This window comes from Zeugodacus cucurbitae, chromosome 5 (assembly GCF_028554725.1).
Source record: "Zeugodacus cucurbitae isolate PBARC_wt_2022May chromosome 5, idZeuCucr1.2, whole genome shotgun sequence".
Classification (NCBI taxonomy): Eukaryota; Metazoa; Arthropoda; class Insecta; order Diptera; family Tephritidae; genus Zeugodacus; species Zeugodacus cucurbitae.
In genome coordinates this window covers 21,166,392-21,179,969 of record NC_071670.1, presented here as the reverse complement: position 1 = coordinate 21,179,969, position 13,578 = coordinate 21,166,392, and the positions used below count along the sequence as shown (strand labels likewise).

Below are 13,578 nucleotides of genomic sequence, written 5' to 3'. Positions count from 1 at the left end.
TTTAAATTCCACTGAAACAGCTATTCAAATAGATTTTAGCGAAAATTATAGGCTTAAAAATCAAAATAAGAGTGCTCATTTTAACAACGTTGTCAGGAGAAAATCGTTTGTTGTTATAAGTGATAAGTAACGCATACATATATTTTATATAAATATCTTAACTAAAATTAAGAAATCCTTTAGTTGCTTTTCTTAAATATTTATTTTTTTATGGTAACTGCTCTCAGTTTAAAAACAAATTTATATTATCAAGCCTGGTTGATTTTATAAAATAATTAAAATGTTCTTCAGGTCCTTCTCATAAACATTTTTTTTTTTTGCAAGGAGCCGTCCGTGGAGTGGGAGCAGTTATCAAAAAAAAGTCTGGCAGATAACGATATCCACAAATTTTTTATACCCGATGCATTTTCATTTCATCAATGTGCACAAAATAGTTCAGATTGTATATTGATAGTATAGATTGAAAATCATATCTTATAATATAATTTCGATAAAAAATAGTTAAGTGCATTCCAGGTATTTCCCAGTTGTATTTCTTTTGTTGCGATGGTCAAGAAGTAAAAACTGCTTCATATTCATAATATGTACTATTTTCATTTCATACTATTGAACATTTTTGTGGTGTTTCTCGTTTGATGTTATTTAAAAATAAATACATTTACTACTTTTTAAAGGGTTTTACTGGCCTCGTTGGTAAATAATTCCGTATTATAACAACATCTTCTTCTTAACTGGCGTAGAAAACGCTTACGCGGTTATAGCCGAGTCCACAACAGTGCGCCACGCATCTCTCCTTTTGGCGGTTTGGCGCCAATTGGTAATACCATGTGAAGACAGGTCCTTCTCCACCTGGTCCTTCCACCGGAGTGGAGGTCTCCCTCTTCCTCGGCTTCCACCAGCGGGTACTGCATCGAAAACTTTCAGAGCTGGGGCACTTTCATCCATTCGAACAACATGACCCAGCCAGCGTAGCCGCTGTCTTTTTATTCGCTGGACTATGTCTATGTCGTCGAACAACACATACAGCTCATCATTCCATCTTCTGCGGTATTCGCCGTTGCCAATGTTTAAGGGACCGTAAATCTTCCGCAAAACCTTTCTCTCGAAAACTCCCAGTGCCGTCTCATCGGATGTTGACACCGTCCACGCTGCACCATAAAGTAGGACGGGAATGATGAGGGACTTGTAGAGTTTGGTTTTTGTTCGTCGAGAGAGGACTTTACTTTTCAATTGCCTACTCAGTCCATAGTAGCATCTGTTGGCAAGAGTGATTCTGCGTTGGATTTCAAGGTTGACATTATTATCGGTGTTAATGTTGGTTCCTAGGTAAACGAAATTATCTACAACTTCAAAGTTATGACTGTCAACAGTGACGTGGGAGCCAAGACGCGAATGCGCTGACTGTTTGTTTGATGACAGGAGATATTTCGTCTTGTCCTCGTTCACCATTAGACCCATTCGCTTCGCTTCCTTATCCAGGCGGGAAAAAGCAGAACTAACGGCGCGGGTGTTGTTTCCAATGATATCGATATCATCGTCGTACGCCAGTAGCTGTACACTCTTGTAGAAGATTGTACCTTCTCTATTTAGCTCTGCAGCTCTTATAATTTTCTCCAGCATCAAGTTAAAGAAGTCGCACGATAGCGAGTCACCTTGTCTGAAACCTCGTTTGGTATCGAACGGCTCGGAGAGGTCCTTCCCGATCCTGACGGAGCTTTTGGTGTTGCTCAACGTCAACTTACACAGCCGTATTAGTTTTGCGGGGATACCAAATTCAGACATCGCGGCATAAAGGCAGCTCCTTTTCGTGCTGTCGAAAGCAGCTTTAAAGTCGACAAATAGATGGTGTGTGTCGATCCTTTTTTCACGGGTCTTCTCCAAGATTTGGCGCATGGTGAATATCTGGTCAGTTATTGATTTTCCAGGTCTAAAGCCACACTGATAAGGTCCAATCAGTTTGTTGACGGTGGGCTTTAGTCTTTCACACAGTACGCTCGATAGAACCTTATAAGCGGGTAATTGCTATTCTAATTTCTTCACGGTCGGGCAATGGAACATCTGTTCCATCGTCGTCGATTGGGGAATCGGGTTCGCCATCTCCTGGTGTTGTACTTTCACTGCCATTCAGCAGGCTGGAGAAGTGTTCCCTCCACAAACTCAGTATACTCTGGTCATCAACCACTAGATCACCGCTGGGGGTCCTACAGGAGTGTGCTCCGGTCTTGAAACCTTCAGTTAGTCGCCGGATCTTTTCGTAAAATTTTCGAGCATTACCCCTGTCGGCCAGCTTGTCAAGCTCTTCATACTCACGCATTTCTGCCTCTTTCTTTCTTTTTCTGCAAATGCGTATCGCTTCCCTCTTCAGCTCTCGGTATCTTTCTTATCCCGCTCGTGTTGCGGTCGATCGCAACATTGCGAGGTAGGCAGTCTGTTTTCTCTCCACTGCGAGACGACAATCTTCATCATACCAGCTGTTTTTTTGGCTTTTCCGAAAGCCAATGGTTTCGGTTGCAGCTGTACGTAAGGAGTTTGATATGCCGTCCCACAGCTCCCTTATACCGAGATGCTGATGAGTGCTCTCAGAGCGCAGGAGTGCAAGTCGAGTAGAAAATCGTTCGGCTGTCGGTTGTGATTGCAGCTTCTCGATGTCGAACCTTCCTTGTGTTTGTTGACGTGTGCGCTTTTCTACACAGAGGCGGGTGCGTATCTTAGCTGCTACAAGATAGTGGTCCGAGTCGATGTTGGGACCACGAAGCGTACGCACATCAAAAACACTGGAGACATGTCGTCCATCTATCACAACATAATCAACATAAATATTGTGATGTAATTTAATTATTTTTGGGAGAAATTCATACCAATTTTAAAGGCATTTATGCACAATGTTCTACAATCAAAAACATTTGAATATTGCCTCCCAATTCGCTAAAATCGGCGTTTTAATCGTTGTCTGGAAACGACTGAAAATCGTTTACAAATCAACCTTAACACTAAATATTGGGCTAATAAAGAGATATTAAAAAATCGCATTGTCAATGAAAACTTTTTAGTTCATATATTTTTTTATTTGAAATGTGTGCGACTGCCACGTTCGACATGGCGGAAATGATTAATTACATTTTAATTTAGCTAAAGCTTAATTGGTGATTCGTTTATGTGTTCATAATTTAGCCATCTTTGTAATTGTAAAACATTTTCTAAATTGTGTATTTTATATTCACTATTTTCGTTACTATCAGTAATTAATGTAAATAATATTTACAGCGAATGTTTTCAGTAATAACTAGTTAACTTTTGTCAAAAAAATTAAGGTAAGCATTTACAGATTAGGTCCACCTATTAACACTAAATACACAATAGGAAATGAATATAGAAGAAATCTAGGTTTCGGTAAAGAAGAATTTCAGTTTTACAAATCACATTGCAGTTGATTATTAATAATTTCAGTAAAATCTTTTTTACGCGGTCTTTTTTACACGATTTTGAAATGATACGGTTCAAGAAGAAATTGCTGTGATAACTGGAGAGGGCACAATAGATTTTAGGTCGCTACGCAAAACGCTATTTAATCTAATCTATTATTACCTAATGGAGTTCAATATCCCTTTTTTCAAGGTTTTTAAGAAAATATTTGATTTTTTTCATTTTAGACGATTTTTAAAGGTCATCACCCAAAGTATTCATTTAAATTAAAATTTTCAATGTTATAAATAGTACCTGTAATCCAAGTAATGTTTAACATTTTTGTTGCTCAGAAGCATAGGTGTCGGTTCGAATATACATATTTTATTTTCATAAGATGCAGCAATTTTTCCAGTATCGGTACTGCAATCAAGAGCAGATATCTTAACATAGCCATGTGTAGCTCCGGGAATAATTTGTACTCTCTCGAATGTACTGGCCAATATTACTATATTACATCCTGCGGCATATGCCTGAAATTTTAAAACAGTAATTAAAAAATAAATTCAAATATATACCTATATAACCTGCTCTGAATTGCAGCTAACCTAGTGTTAAATAAAAAATGGGATGACATCAAACGTTATACTCTACGAAGTTGTTGATCATTTTTAACATTGTTTTTTAATTAAATTAATTTGTTTGCTAAGATTTATTCTTAGCATTTAAATATTAACATATAAAAGAGTATAAAGCGTTTTTGGAAATACTTTTAAATAAAACGGAAGTGTTAAAAAAGTAATTTGGAATCGCTCAGTGACCATAGTTGTTTACTTTATTTGCTATTTTCCGTTCCAACACCCTACTACTATTGAGTATATCGATTCCTCATTCGTATAATGTTCTTCTACTGCTATTTATACTAAATATAATACACATATATAAATCGGATAATCGAAGATGTTAAATATACAGAAAATTTAAAAGAAATTCGTGGTATTGTAATTTTTACAATGTATTATAAACAAAATGGAAACATAATTACTGCCAAAAAATTTTTTCATAAAAACAGAACAAGTTCTTTTCATATGCAAAAGTGAAATCGTGTTTGTACTCTTAGATTGTAAACTCTTTGCTATGGAAATTTTAGGGCTCTGAAGAGATAATAAAATTATATATTATATATCCAAAATCTGATCTAAATAAATCATTTTTTATATCTTTCATCACGTTACAAACGTATGGCTTGTTAGCCTTGGAATTAAAAAAACTCACAAGACCAACTATTATATATCGTAGGACTATGTCATCCCATTACATAATGAAATACCAAGTACACTCAATAGCTTCTAATAGCATACATAATGTTTAATCATGTGATAGCTAGCGTATCATTCCTTAAAACAGAAATAAAAGAAAGATGAACATATTCACAGCTTACTGTAAATGAGACACCTTCTACGGATCCTGTAGCAAAGCATCTATCGCCAGCATTACATGCTCCACTTAATATTTGGTGACAATTCATATTCGTCGTATCTTAAATCATATTTATTGACAAGAATATTTCGCAATACACCAATGCTAACAATGACGATTCTAATCAATTAATGTTATTTTTCACAAACGATAAAATTTTCAGATATGGAACTGAAAATATAAAATCGATTAAAGGAAAAGACCATAAGAGATGTGTTGAAATGAGGGGTCGGCTTTAGTATACCGTAAAGCGATTTCGGGTTAATATGAATATGGGCGTATAGAAGAGGTTCTCCAGATTACGAATATATATAATTTGGCATATTTGATATTGCTATTTCTCGATTTAAAGTTAATTTTTAATATATATTACGCACTTATTATACACTCGAAACGTGTGACGGTATACTACAATTTTCTTAAGCGCAATACAAATGTACCGAAACAATATCCGATATTTTACGGTATAAATTAAATTTTTCTTTCAGAAATCTGAGATGAATATTTACGATCAAAATATTTAATTAATTCAGTATAATATACCCTTCACTATAATATACTAAAAACAAAAATTAGGATATAATTCACTCTTACTTCAATGGTGTATACTAGAGCTCTTGGTATTCGACTAATCGACTAACCGAATTAACCGAATAGGACATTATTCTAATAATAATATTCGGTTTGCACTATTCGGATAGTCGTCAGTCATCGACTATTCGATTAACCGGTAATTTCCGAATATCCGGTTAACCGTTCGTTGTCGACTATTCGAATAGTGTAAGTTCATTCAATTTCCATTTTGATTTAAAAAAGTGAAACACGGAAAAAATGCGCACAACTGACATTTTCACAAGTAAAAACAAACAAAAATCAAAGGCTGCTTGGATTTCAAACAATTTTCATTTATTCGAATAGTGACAGTATAACTATTCGAACAACCGCAGTAGAACGACTATTCGAATAGTCGTAACATTGCGACTAATCGAATAATACTAACCGGTTAATATTCGTACTGTAACGAAAATGACACCAGAACAACTAGAATTGACAATCGAAATCGATAACTTGCCAGATCTATCTAGACATCGATATTCGTAGTTGCCAGAATGTTCGAGTGACGATAACATGCTAGCAATCGACTATATAAGGGCTGCCGGGCTGGCAGCAAGACACAGTTCTAATAAGAGAGTTGTCGAGTGAGGACAATTCTAAGGAGAGAGTTGTCGAGCAAAGTGTAAACAAGTTATAAGTTAGAGTTGTAAAGTGGAGTATTGAGTACTAAAGTGTTAAGTTATAAGGAATTAGAAATAAAGATTAGGGTATAGCCATTAAAGTGTGACTTTTATTTGACAATCCAGTGATCGAACTCAGGGTAGAGTTTTAGAGTAAACGGCAGATTTTGGAAATCCGTTACAGTACGAACAGTTACAAACCGGATATTCGAATAATCGGGTTTCAGGTTAATCGAATAATTTTAAGAGCAATAGTGTATACAGTCCAGATACAAATTTAATTTTCACAAAAAAACTAAACAACTCGGCATTCTACACTCAACAATCAATACCAATGCAATTTATTTACTTAGTGTTATAAAGATAACGCATAATTCGTCCCATATATTATGCATAAAGTGCACTAGAATAACGAAAATAATTATACACAGTAGTGGTATTCATTTAACGTCGTAAACGAGTGGCAACATCAGAAAATTACAATATCGTATAACAGCTGTTAATTTTTACATGCATTTTATTTTATGACAATCTTGCAAATATGCGAGACCTTTTTCAGTAGCATTCATGGCATGCTTATAATTAATTCACAATCAGCGAATAATACCACAATATTGCTAAAGAGCGCTCACTTTACTTATGTTGACATATTGCAAATTTATTATTTTTATACTCTCGTAACAAAAGTTGCTAAAGAGAGTATTATAGTTTTGTTCACATAACGGTTGTTTGTAACACCCAAAACTAAACGGGTTAGAAATAGGGTTATATATACCAAAGTGATCAGGGTGAAGAGTGGAGTTCAAATCCGAATGTCTGTCTGTCCGTCCGTCCGTCCGTATGTGCAAGCTGTAACTTGAGTAGAAGTTAAGATATCTTGACGAAACTTGGCACACTTATTTTTTGGCATCCTAGGAAGGTTGCTTTCGAAAATGAGCAAAATCGGACCACTGCCACGCCCACAAAATGGGGAAAACCGAAAACACGTAAAGTGCCATAACTAAGCCATCAAGAAACCTATGGAAATAAAATTTGGTATGAATAATCGCACTATGAAGGGGCATATTTGGATGTAATTATTTTTGGGAAATGGGCGTGGCCCCGCCCCTACTAAGTTTTTTGTACCTATCTCGCAAACCAATGGAGCTATATAAACCAAACTTTCTGCAGTCGTTTTTTTAGCCACTTCCTAATACAGTCCAAAAATGAAAGAATTCGGATCATAACCACGCCCAACTCCCAGACAAAAGTTAGGTTGAAAAATACTAAATGTGAGTTAACTCGCTAACGAAAAACGCTAAACACTAAATTTCACATAAGAAATGGCAGATGGAAGCTGCACTCAGATTTTTTACAAAATGGAAAATGGGCGTGGCGTCGCCAACTTATGGGTCAAAAACCATATCTCAGGAACTACTCGACCGATATCAATGAAACGTGGTTTGTAATAGTTTCCTTACATCCCAATGATATGTTGTGAAAATAGGCCAAATCGCTTCACAACCACGCCTACTTCCTATATACCAGAACTTTGAAGCCAATCTGAATCGTTAACTTTACAATATATAAAGTTAACTCTAGTGAAGATATCGGTGCAGAACTTTGCACAAATACTATGTTAATAGTTGTGGCAGCCCTATTCTAAAAATCGCCGAAATCGGACCATAGGTTTTTAAGGCCCCATATATCGAACACGAGGACCTCGGTGCATCTAATATAATGGTTTCCAACTTTCAATGGACTTTATGCAATATATATGACGAATATGTGGGTCAAATTGTGTATTATATAATATAAATAAAGTTAAGTAAATAAATTGCGAGAGTATAAAATGTTCGGTTACACCCGAACTTAGCCCTTCCTTACTTGTTATATAATTACGATGTTAAATGAGTACCACTAATATATCGAAGTGGGGTTATTCCTTGACCGATTATAATCTGATTTCGAGGGTTTTAAACGGGCGATATCACACTATACACAATTACAGCATTGGCACAAAGTTTTATTTTGATATCTTCATTGTAAAGTGAACACATCAGGTGGACTTCAAAATTGTGATTTAACGGGGACACGCAAAAGTTTATATCAAACGAAACGTTTTTATATTGAAACAGTAATCTATACTAATATTATAAAGCTGAAGAGTTTGTTTGTTTGTTTGTTTGAATGCGCTAATCTCCGAAACTACTGGTTCGAATTGAATAATTCTTTTTGTGTTGGATAGTCCATTTATCGAGGAAGGCTATAGGCTATATAGCATCACGCTATTTTTACGCAATAGGAGGAACAGTGGTAAATGTGTAAAAAACGGGAGAAATTATTTATCTTTGAGGGCTTCCGTTCCTTGCGCTGCGAAAGCGGTTCAAGATACACAAAAGTTATGTATTAAAGAATTATTTATCTTTTAATGATCTAAAAAAAAGTCCGTGAGTACCGTTTTTGTGATAACTAATTTGGTCGAATCTTTATCCAAATAAATGTGTTGTTGGTGAAGAGTATTTAATTCTGAATAAAATTGTCTTTGACGACACTTAATTTTAACGAACAACTTAAAAGATAATATTACAAATAAATAACTCCGAAACAAAATTAACTCGCACTCAGCGCTGCGCTGGCCGGTGGGCGAGAAGCGGTGTTTGCGGCGCGCAGGAGGGGGGTGAAACCACCTAATTTATGCAACGGGACCCGACTTCAAGTCAAATTTCTTCGCAATAACGTGATCGTTGCAATCGTTTTGACTGGTCCAGCAGTTGGTCAAACAGTACTTATACCTCGCATCCCGATGATCCCAAATGATATACCTTTTAATTTTAAAAGAATTAAATTTCCCCTTAAGCTATCTTTCGCCGTTACAATTAATAAATCGCAGGGGCAAACATTTAAACACCTGGGGATCGATTTACGCCAAGACTGCTTTTCACATGGCCAATTATATGTCGCGTTGTCAAGATCAGGTTGCGGAGAAAATCAATATGCTCTTCTGCCACCAGAAAATAAAACAAAAAATATAATTTACGCAGAAGGTCTTCTATAACAGAAATTGATGCGGACAAAGATAAAGACGAAGCCCAAAATCACTATTCCACACGTACGAAGTCACGGGCACAGCTAGTATAAAATATAATTGGGTTCGGCTTTAGTATACCATCTCAAGCTTTCGGTAATAAAATGGGCATCATTGGAAAGCGGAGAATATACATATATAGATCAAGATTAAGAATATACATATACATATACATTGTTGCAGCTGACTTATAGTTTTCGAGATTTTGGCTTTTAAAGTTGAAAAAAGTCCAACTTTTATCTTGAATTTTCTCAATATATATTGAATATTTTATTAATATTATGCACTTATTTTACACTTACACTTCACCATATTGTTTCTGAATATTTATTTTATAAAAATTATCACGAAAATAGCTGTAAATAAATAGTTCACATTTTACACAAATCTTCGTTTCAAAAATAGCAAAAAGGGTTGCAGGTTGTCAAGTAATCAGTGTTGTCACATCAGATATTTTGCAAAATTTAAAAAAATAGAAATAAACAGAAAAGAGGGGGATTATACGCCAAATACATAAACCATAATGGTGTTATGACTAATGCAAAATCTTTCGGTATTACCTTTTCTTTGATAACCCCCCGTAATATCCCGACCAGGGTTATTTTTTTAAAGCGCGGCCGAAGCCTGCCATTTGTTGAAAGTAGTTCTTTGCGAAAAAACTTTACATTTCCACCTCTTTGATAACCCCCGGTGTTGGCTCAACCAGGGTTATTTTTTTGAATTAGTTTTTAAAATATTCATGTTTAAAAGTCCAATTTTTTCTATAAGTAACACATGGAATTTCACACACTGTGAATAATAGGGGGCATAGCCTCTCACTACTTTTGGACGCTCTCTGACAATATACATATATGTACATATGTCCGAAAAACAATGAAAGACGTATATTCCGCTGATACAATTTATAACATTTGTCTTTATTCGATTTTATATGTTTTAGTTAATTTTATATTTTAAATATTAGTTTTATATAAAGGTGGATGAGAAAGAATCGGTTGGTGAGAATGTAGTGTTCCGTGGACGTTGTCGATTTTATCAACTGCTTGCTGCGACGACTTGCCGGATGGATGCCGCGGGTGTAATTGACGATCCTTTCTATTCCCTTTTGTGTGGTGTACGGTGTTGTTGTGTGTGTGGGTGTGTTGATGTGACAGTTTTCTTCTTTTCTGTGGTGAGTCTGGTGAATGTTATGTATCAGTGGTGTGGATTTGGAAAAATGTTGTGTGCCAGTGTAGTATGTTGATGCTTAGTGAGTGTGGATGTATGTTACAGTGGGGGGATGAAAATGACTCGATCAAACACACTGTAACACTATTTTTTCACATTTTTCACTTCACATATTGAAAATTACACTATTAACATTCAATTAAATTCAAAATATAGATTTATTTAAGATTTTTTTTTAGCAAAAATTCCTTATTTTAAAAATCACTTAGCACACTAATAGCTGAAAAAGTTTCTGTGTTTACAATTATGTGGAAAACGAGCGTTGCCACATGTTAGAAACCATAGATGATAGATTTTCTAATAACTGCGTTTTATTTATTAGCATATCATAGTTTTTTGTCGTAGAATTCTCTTCTGCATCAAGTATGTATATAAAAAATCTTTACAGGGATGTCCGAAGCTTTTTTCGTGTAGAACTCCTTTCTGCACTGGCGGCCTTCGGCCGCGCTTTAAAAAAATAACCCTAGTCGAGACAAAACCGGGGTGTCCAGTGCTTCGCTCAGTGATTGGAAGTGAATAGAAACTTTTGCGTATGAGCTGCGTATCAGCTTAGGCGTCACGTGCATTGCACTAAGAATTTGGTACACATTGTGTTCTATTGTTGAGTGTGCTCATACCCATTGACTTTGCTCATACCCATTGAGTTTGCTCATAGGCGTTGAGTTTGCTCTTTTGTGTTTTTGTTTTCATTCAACACGATCATTGTTGAGCCGAATGAGCGAACGCCTGAGTAGAGCTATTTCAACACAAGCGTGAATAAACTCAGCAAGCAAACGAATTTACCGCAATTGAGCTGAATTTAGCTAAGTAGCGAAAACATTCACGAATGCCAGTTTGAGCGCTTGAGCCGAATGGGCTGATAGTTCGGGTATTGTTGGTGCATGAACATTTTTGCGCTCAACGGAAGCCGTTCTCTAGTACATACATATGTACATATGTATGTATGTACAAGAATGCATCTGTTGCATTGTGTCCAAAATATTTATTTAGAATAATTTTTATTTTGATGTTAAAAAGTTGTTTATTTTTGGTTTAGTTATTACAAGCATTAAGCTCTATATATATATATATATAAATATATATATATACATACGTTTGTTTTTTAGCATTACTTAGATTTTCATTATCCATTTCAGATATTGAAAACACAGACCTTCTTCTGCTTACGCGGTTATAGCCGAGTCCACAACAGCGCGCCACGCATCTCTTCTTTTGGAAGTTTGGCGCCAATCGGTAATACCCAGTGAAGACAGGTCCTTCTCCACCTGGTCCTTCCATCGGAGTGGAGGTCTCCCTCTTCCTCGGCTTCCACCAGCAGGTACTTAAGCTGGAGCTGGGGCACTTTCGTCTATTCGAACAACATGACCTAGCCAGCGTAGCCGCTGTCTTTTTATTCGCTGGACTATGTCTATGTCGTCGAACAACACATACAGCTCATCATTCCATCGTCTGCGGTATTCGTCGTTGCCGAAGTGTAAGTGACCATAAATCTTGCGCAAAACCTTTCTCTCAAAAACTCCTAGTGCCGTCTCATCGGATGTTGACACCGTCCACGCTTCTGCACCATAAAGTAGGACGGGAATGGTGAGGGACTTTTAGAGTTTAGTTTTTGCTCATCGAGAGAGGACTTTACTTTTCAATTGCCTACTCAGACCATAAACACAAATACTTTGCACAAATGGAGGATTACAATAGCTACAACTTTTCTTAGGTTGTACTACGAATACAAATATATTCATATTTTCTAATCGTTAATAACATTTTCTATTTCCAATATTTTTCCGGCATGATAAACAAGACAACAACAAATCCCATCGGACACTTAGATTAGCAGTTGCACAACCTCTTTCCGACGAGCTGAACCTTTTTATGATGTACATATGGGATAGGATTGTGTGGAATGGACTTCAAACAATATTGGTTCATTAGTTTCGTTGGACACTTACAGGATAGTTATAAGGAAATCGTTCGCGTTTAGTATTAATTTATTCATTTGCTAATTCATAATTTAGATGTAAAATATTATTAAATTATACAAATTAATGTTCGAATACATTCGTAATAGTAATGGAATTTTATTTGAATTGTATAACAACAACTACAAAAAATAAAAATGTAATAATTAATACTAAATTTATATATGAAATATGTGAAAAGTAAAAATTTAATAATTAATACTAACTTTACTTTTAAAATATATAAATTTTGTTAATGTATAAATATAAATGTATAAAAATTCAATGTATAAATAGCTGCAAAAACGTTTGTAAAAAATCAATGTATAAATAGCTGCAAAAACGTTTGTAAAAAGTTCACTTTGTACTGAAATGCTAATATTTAAAAATTAATCTATAATAATTATTAAAGATTTAAAATATTATACAATACTAATTTATAAATGTAAATACATCATACAATTATAATAAATAAATAAAAATAAAACAATTTCAATTTTTCATTTTTAAACGGAAAAGTAGGTGACCTATAGAATGAAGACCGATGGAGACCAATGAACCAAATTTAAGTAACGAAACGGTGACCCAACAAATGAGCAATACCTGTGATTAAAGGGTTACCCTGAAAATGATAAATCGTATAGTCTCCACTGATAGATTAAAAAAAAAAAACTACTACAGGTGGCTCTGCTAACCACAGAGTGACATATGCTTTTCCAAAACAAAGAAAAATTAGAGCAGAAAGACATGTGCAGCATTGGCACCAAAATCAATGAGAGAGAAAGAGCAAGATAATCACACCGACATGCCGTAAAAGAGGAAAAATGGTAACTTTTTCCTGCTGCTAGAGCAAAAGAGACCAAAATAATAATACAAGCTTTCTTTACCGGTAACCAATATTCCATAAGTTAAGTAACTCTACTCGTCTTGCAGGGTAAATTTGAAAGTGAAAAGTGATTTTTAAAATAAGTAATTTTTGCTTAAAAACTTTAAACAAATGCAAAATTTCAATTTAATTGAATGTTAGTAATGTAGTTTCAAATATTTGAGTTGAAAAAAGTTCGTAAAATGTGTTAAAGTGTATTAAATTGTGTGAAATAGCTAGTTGAAAATTTTGATTTTTTATCTTTAAAGCGGAATATTTCGAAAACTAGGCGTCTGCGGTACCTATTATCATATATTTTTGGATCGAGAGGACGTCCTCTTTCCAACG

At 35.1% G+C, this 13,578-nt stretch overlaps 1 protein-coding gene across 1 annotated transcript in view; it reads right to left on the bottom strand.

Annotated features, from left to right (window-relative positions):
- Window positions 1-5,050, bottom strand: part of LOC105220031 (dmX-like protein 2) — a 111,357-nt gene extending 106,307 nt beyond the window's left edge. The window contains exons 1-2 of the mRNA XM_054231700.1: window positions 4,844-5,050; window positions 3,718-3,935 (exon numbers count right to left, since the gene is read on the bottom strand). Coding sequence (XP_054087675.1) covers window positions 3,718-3,935; window positions 4,844-4,930 — 305 coding nt within the window. The 5' untranslated portion in view covers window positions 4,931-5,050. The remainder of the gene's footprint in view (window positions 1-3,717; window positions 3,936-4,843) is intronic.
- Window positions 5,051-13,578: the final 8,528 nt, after the last annotated feature.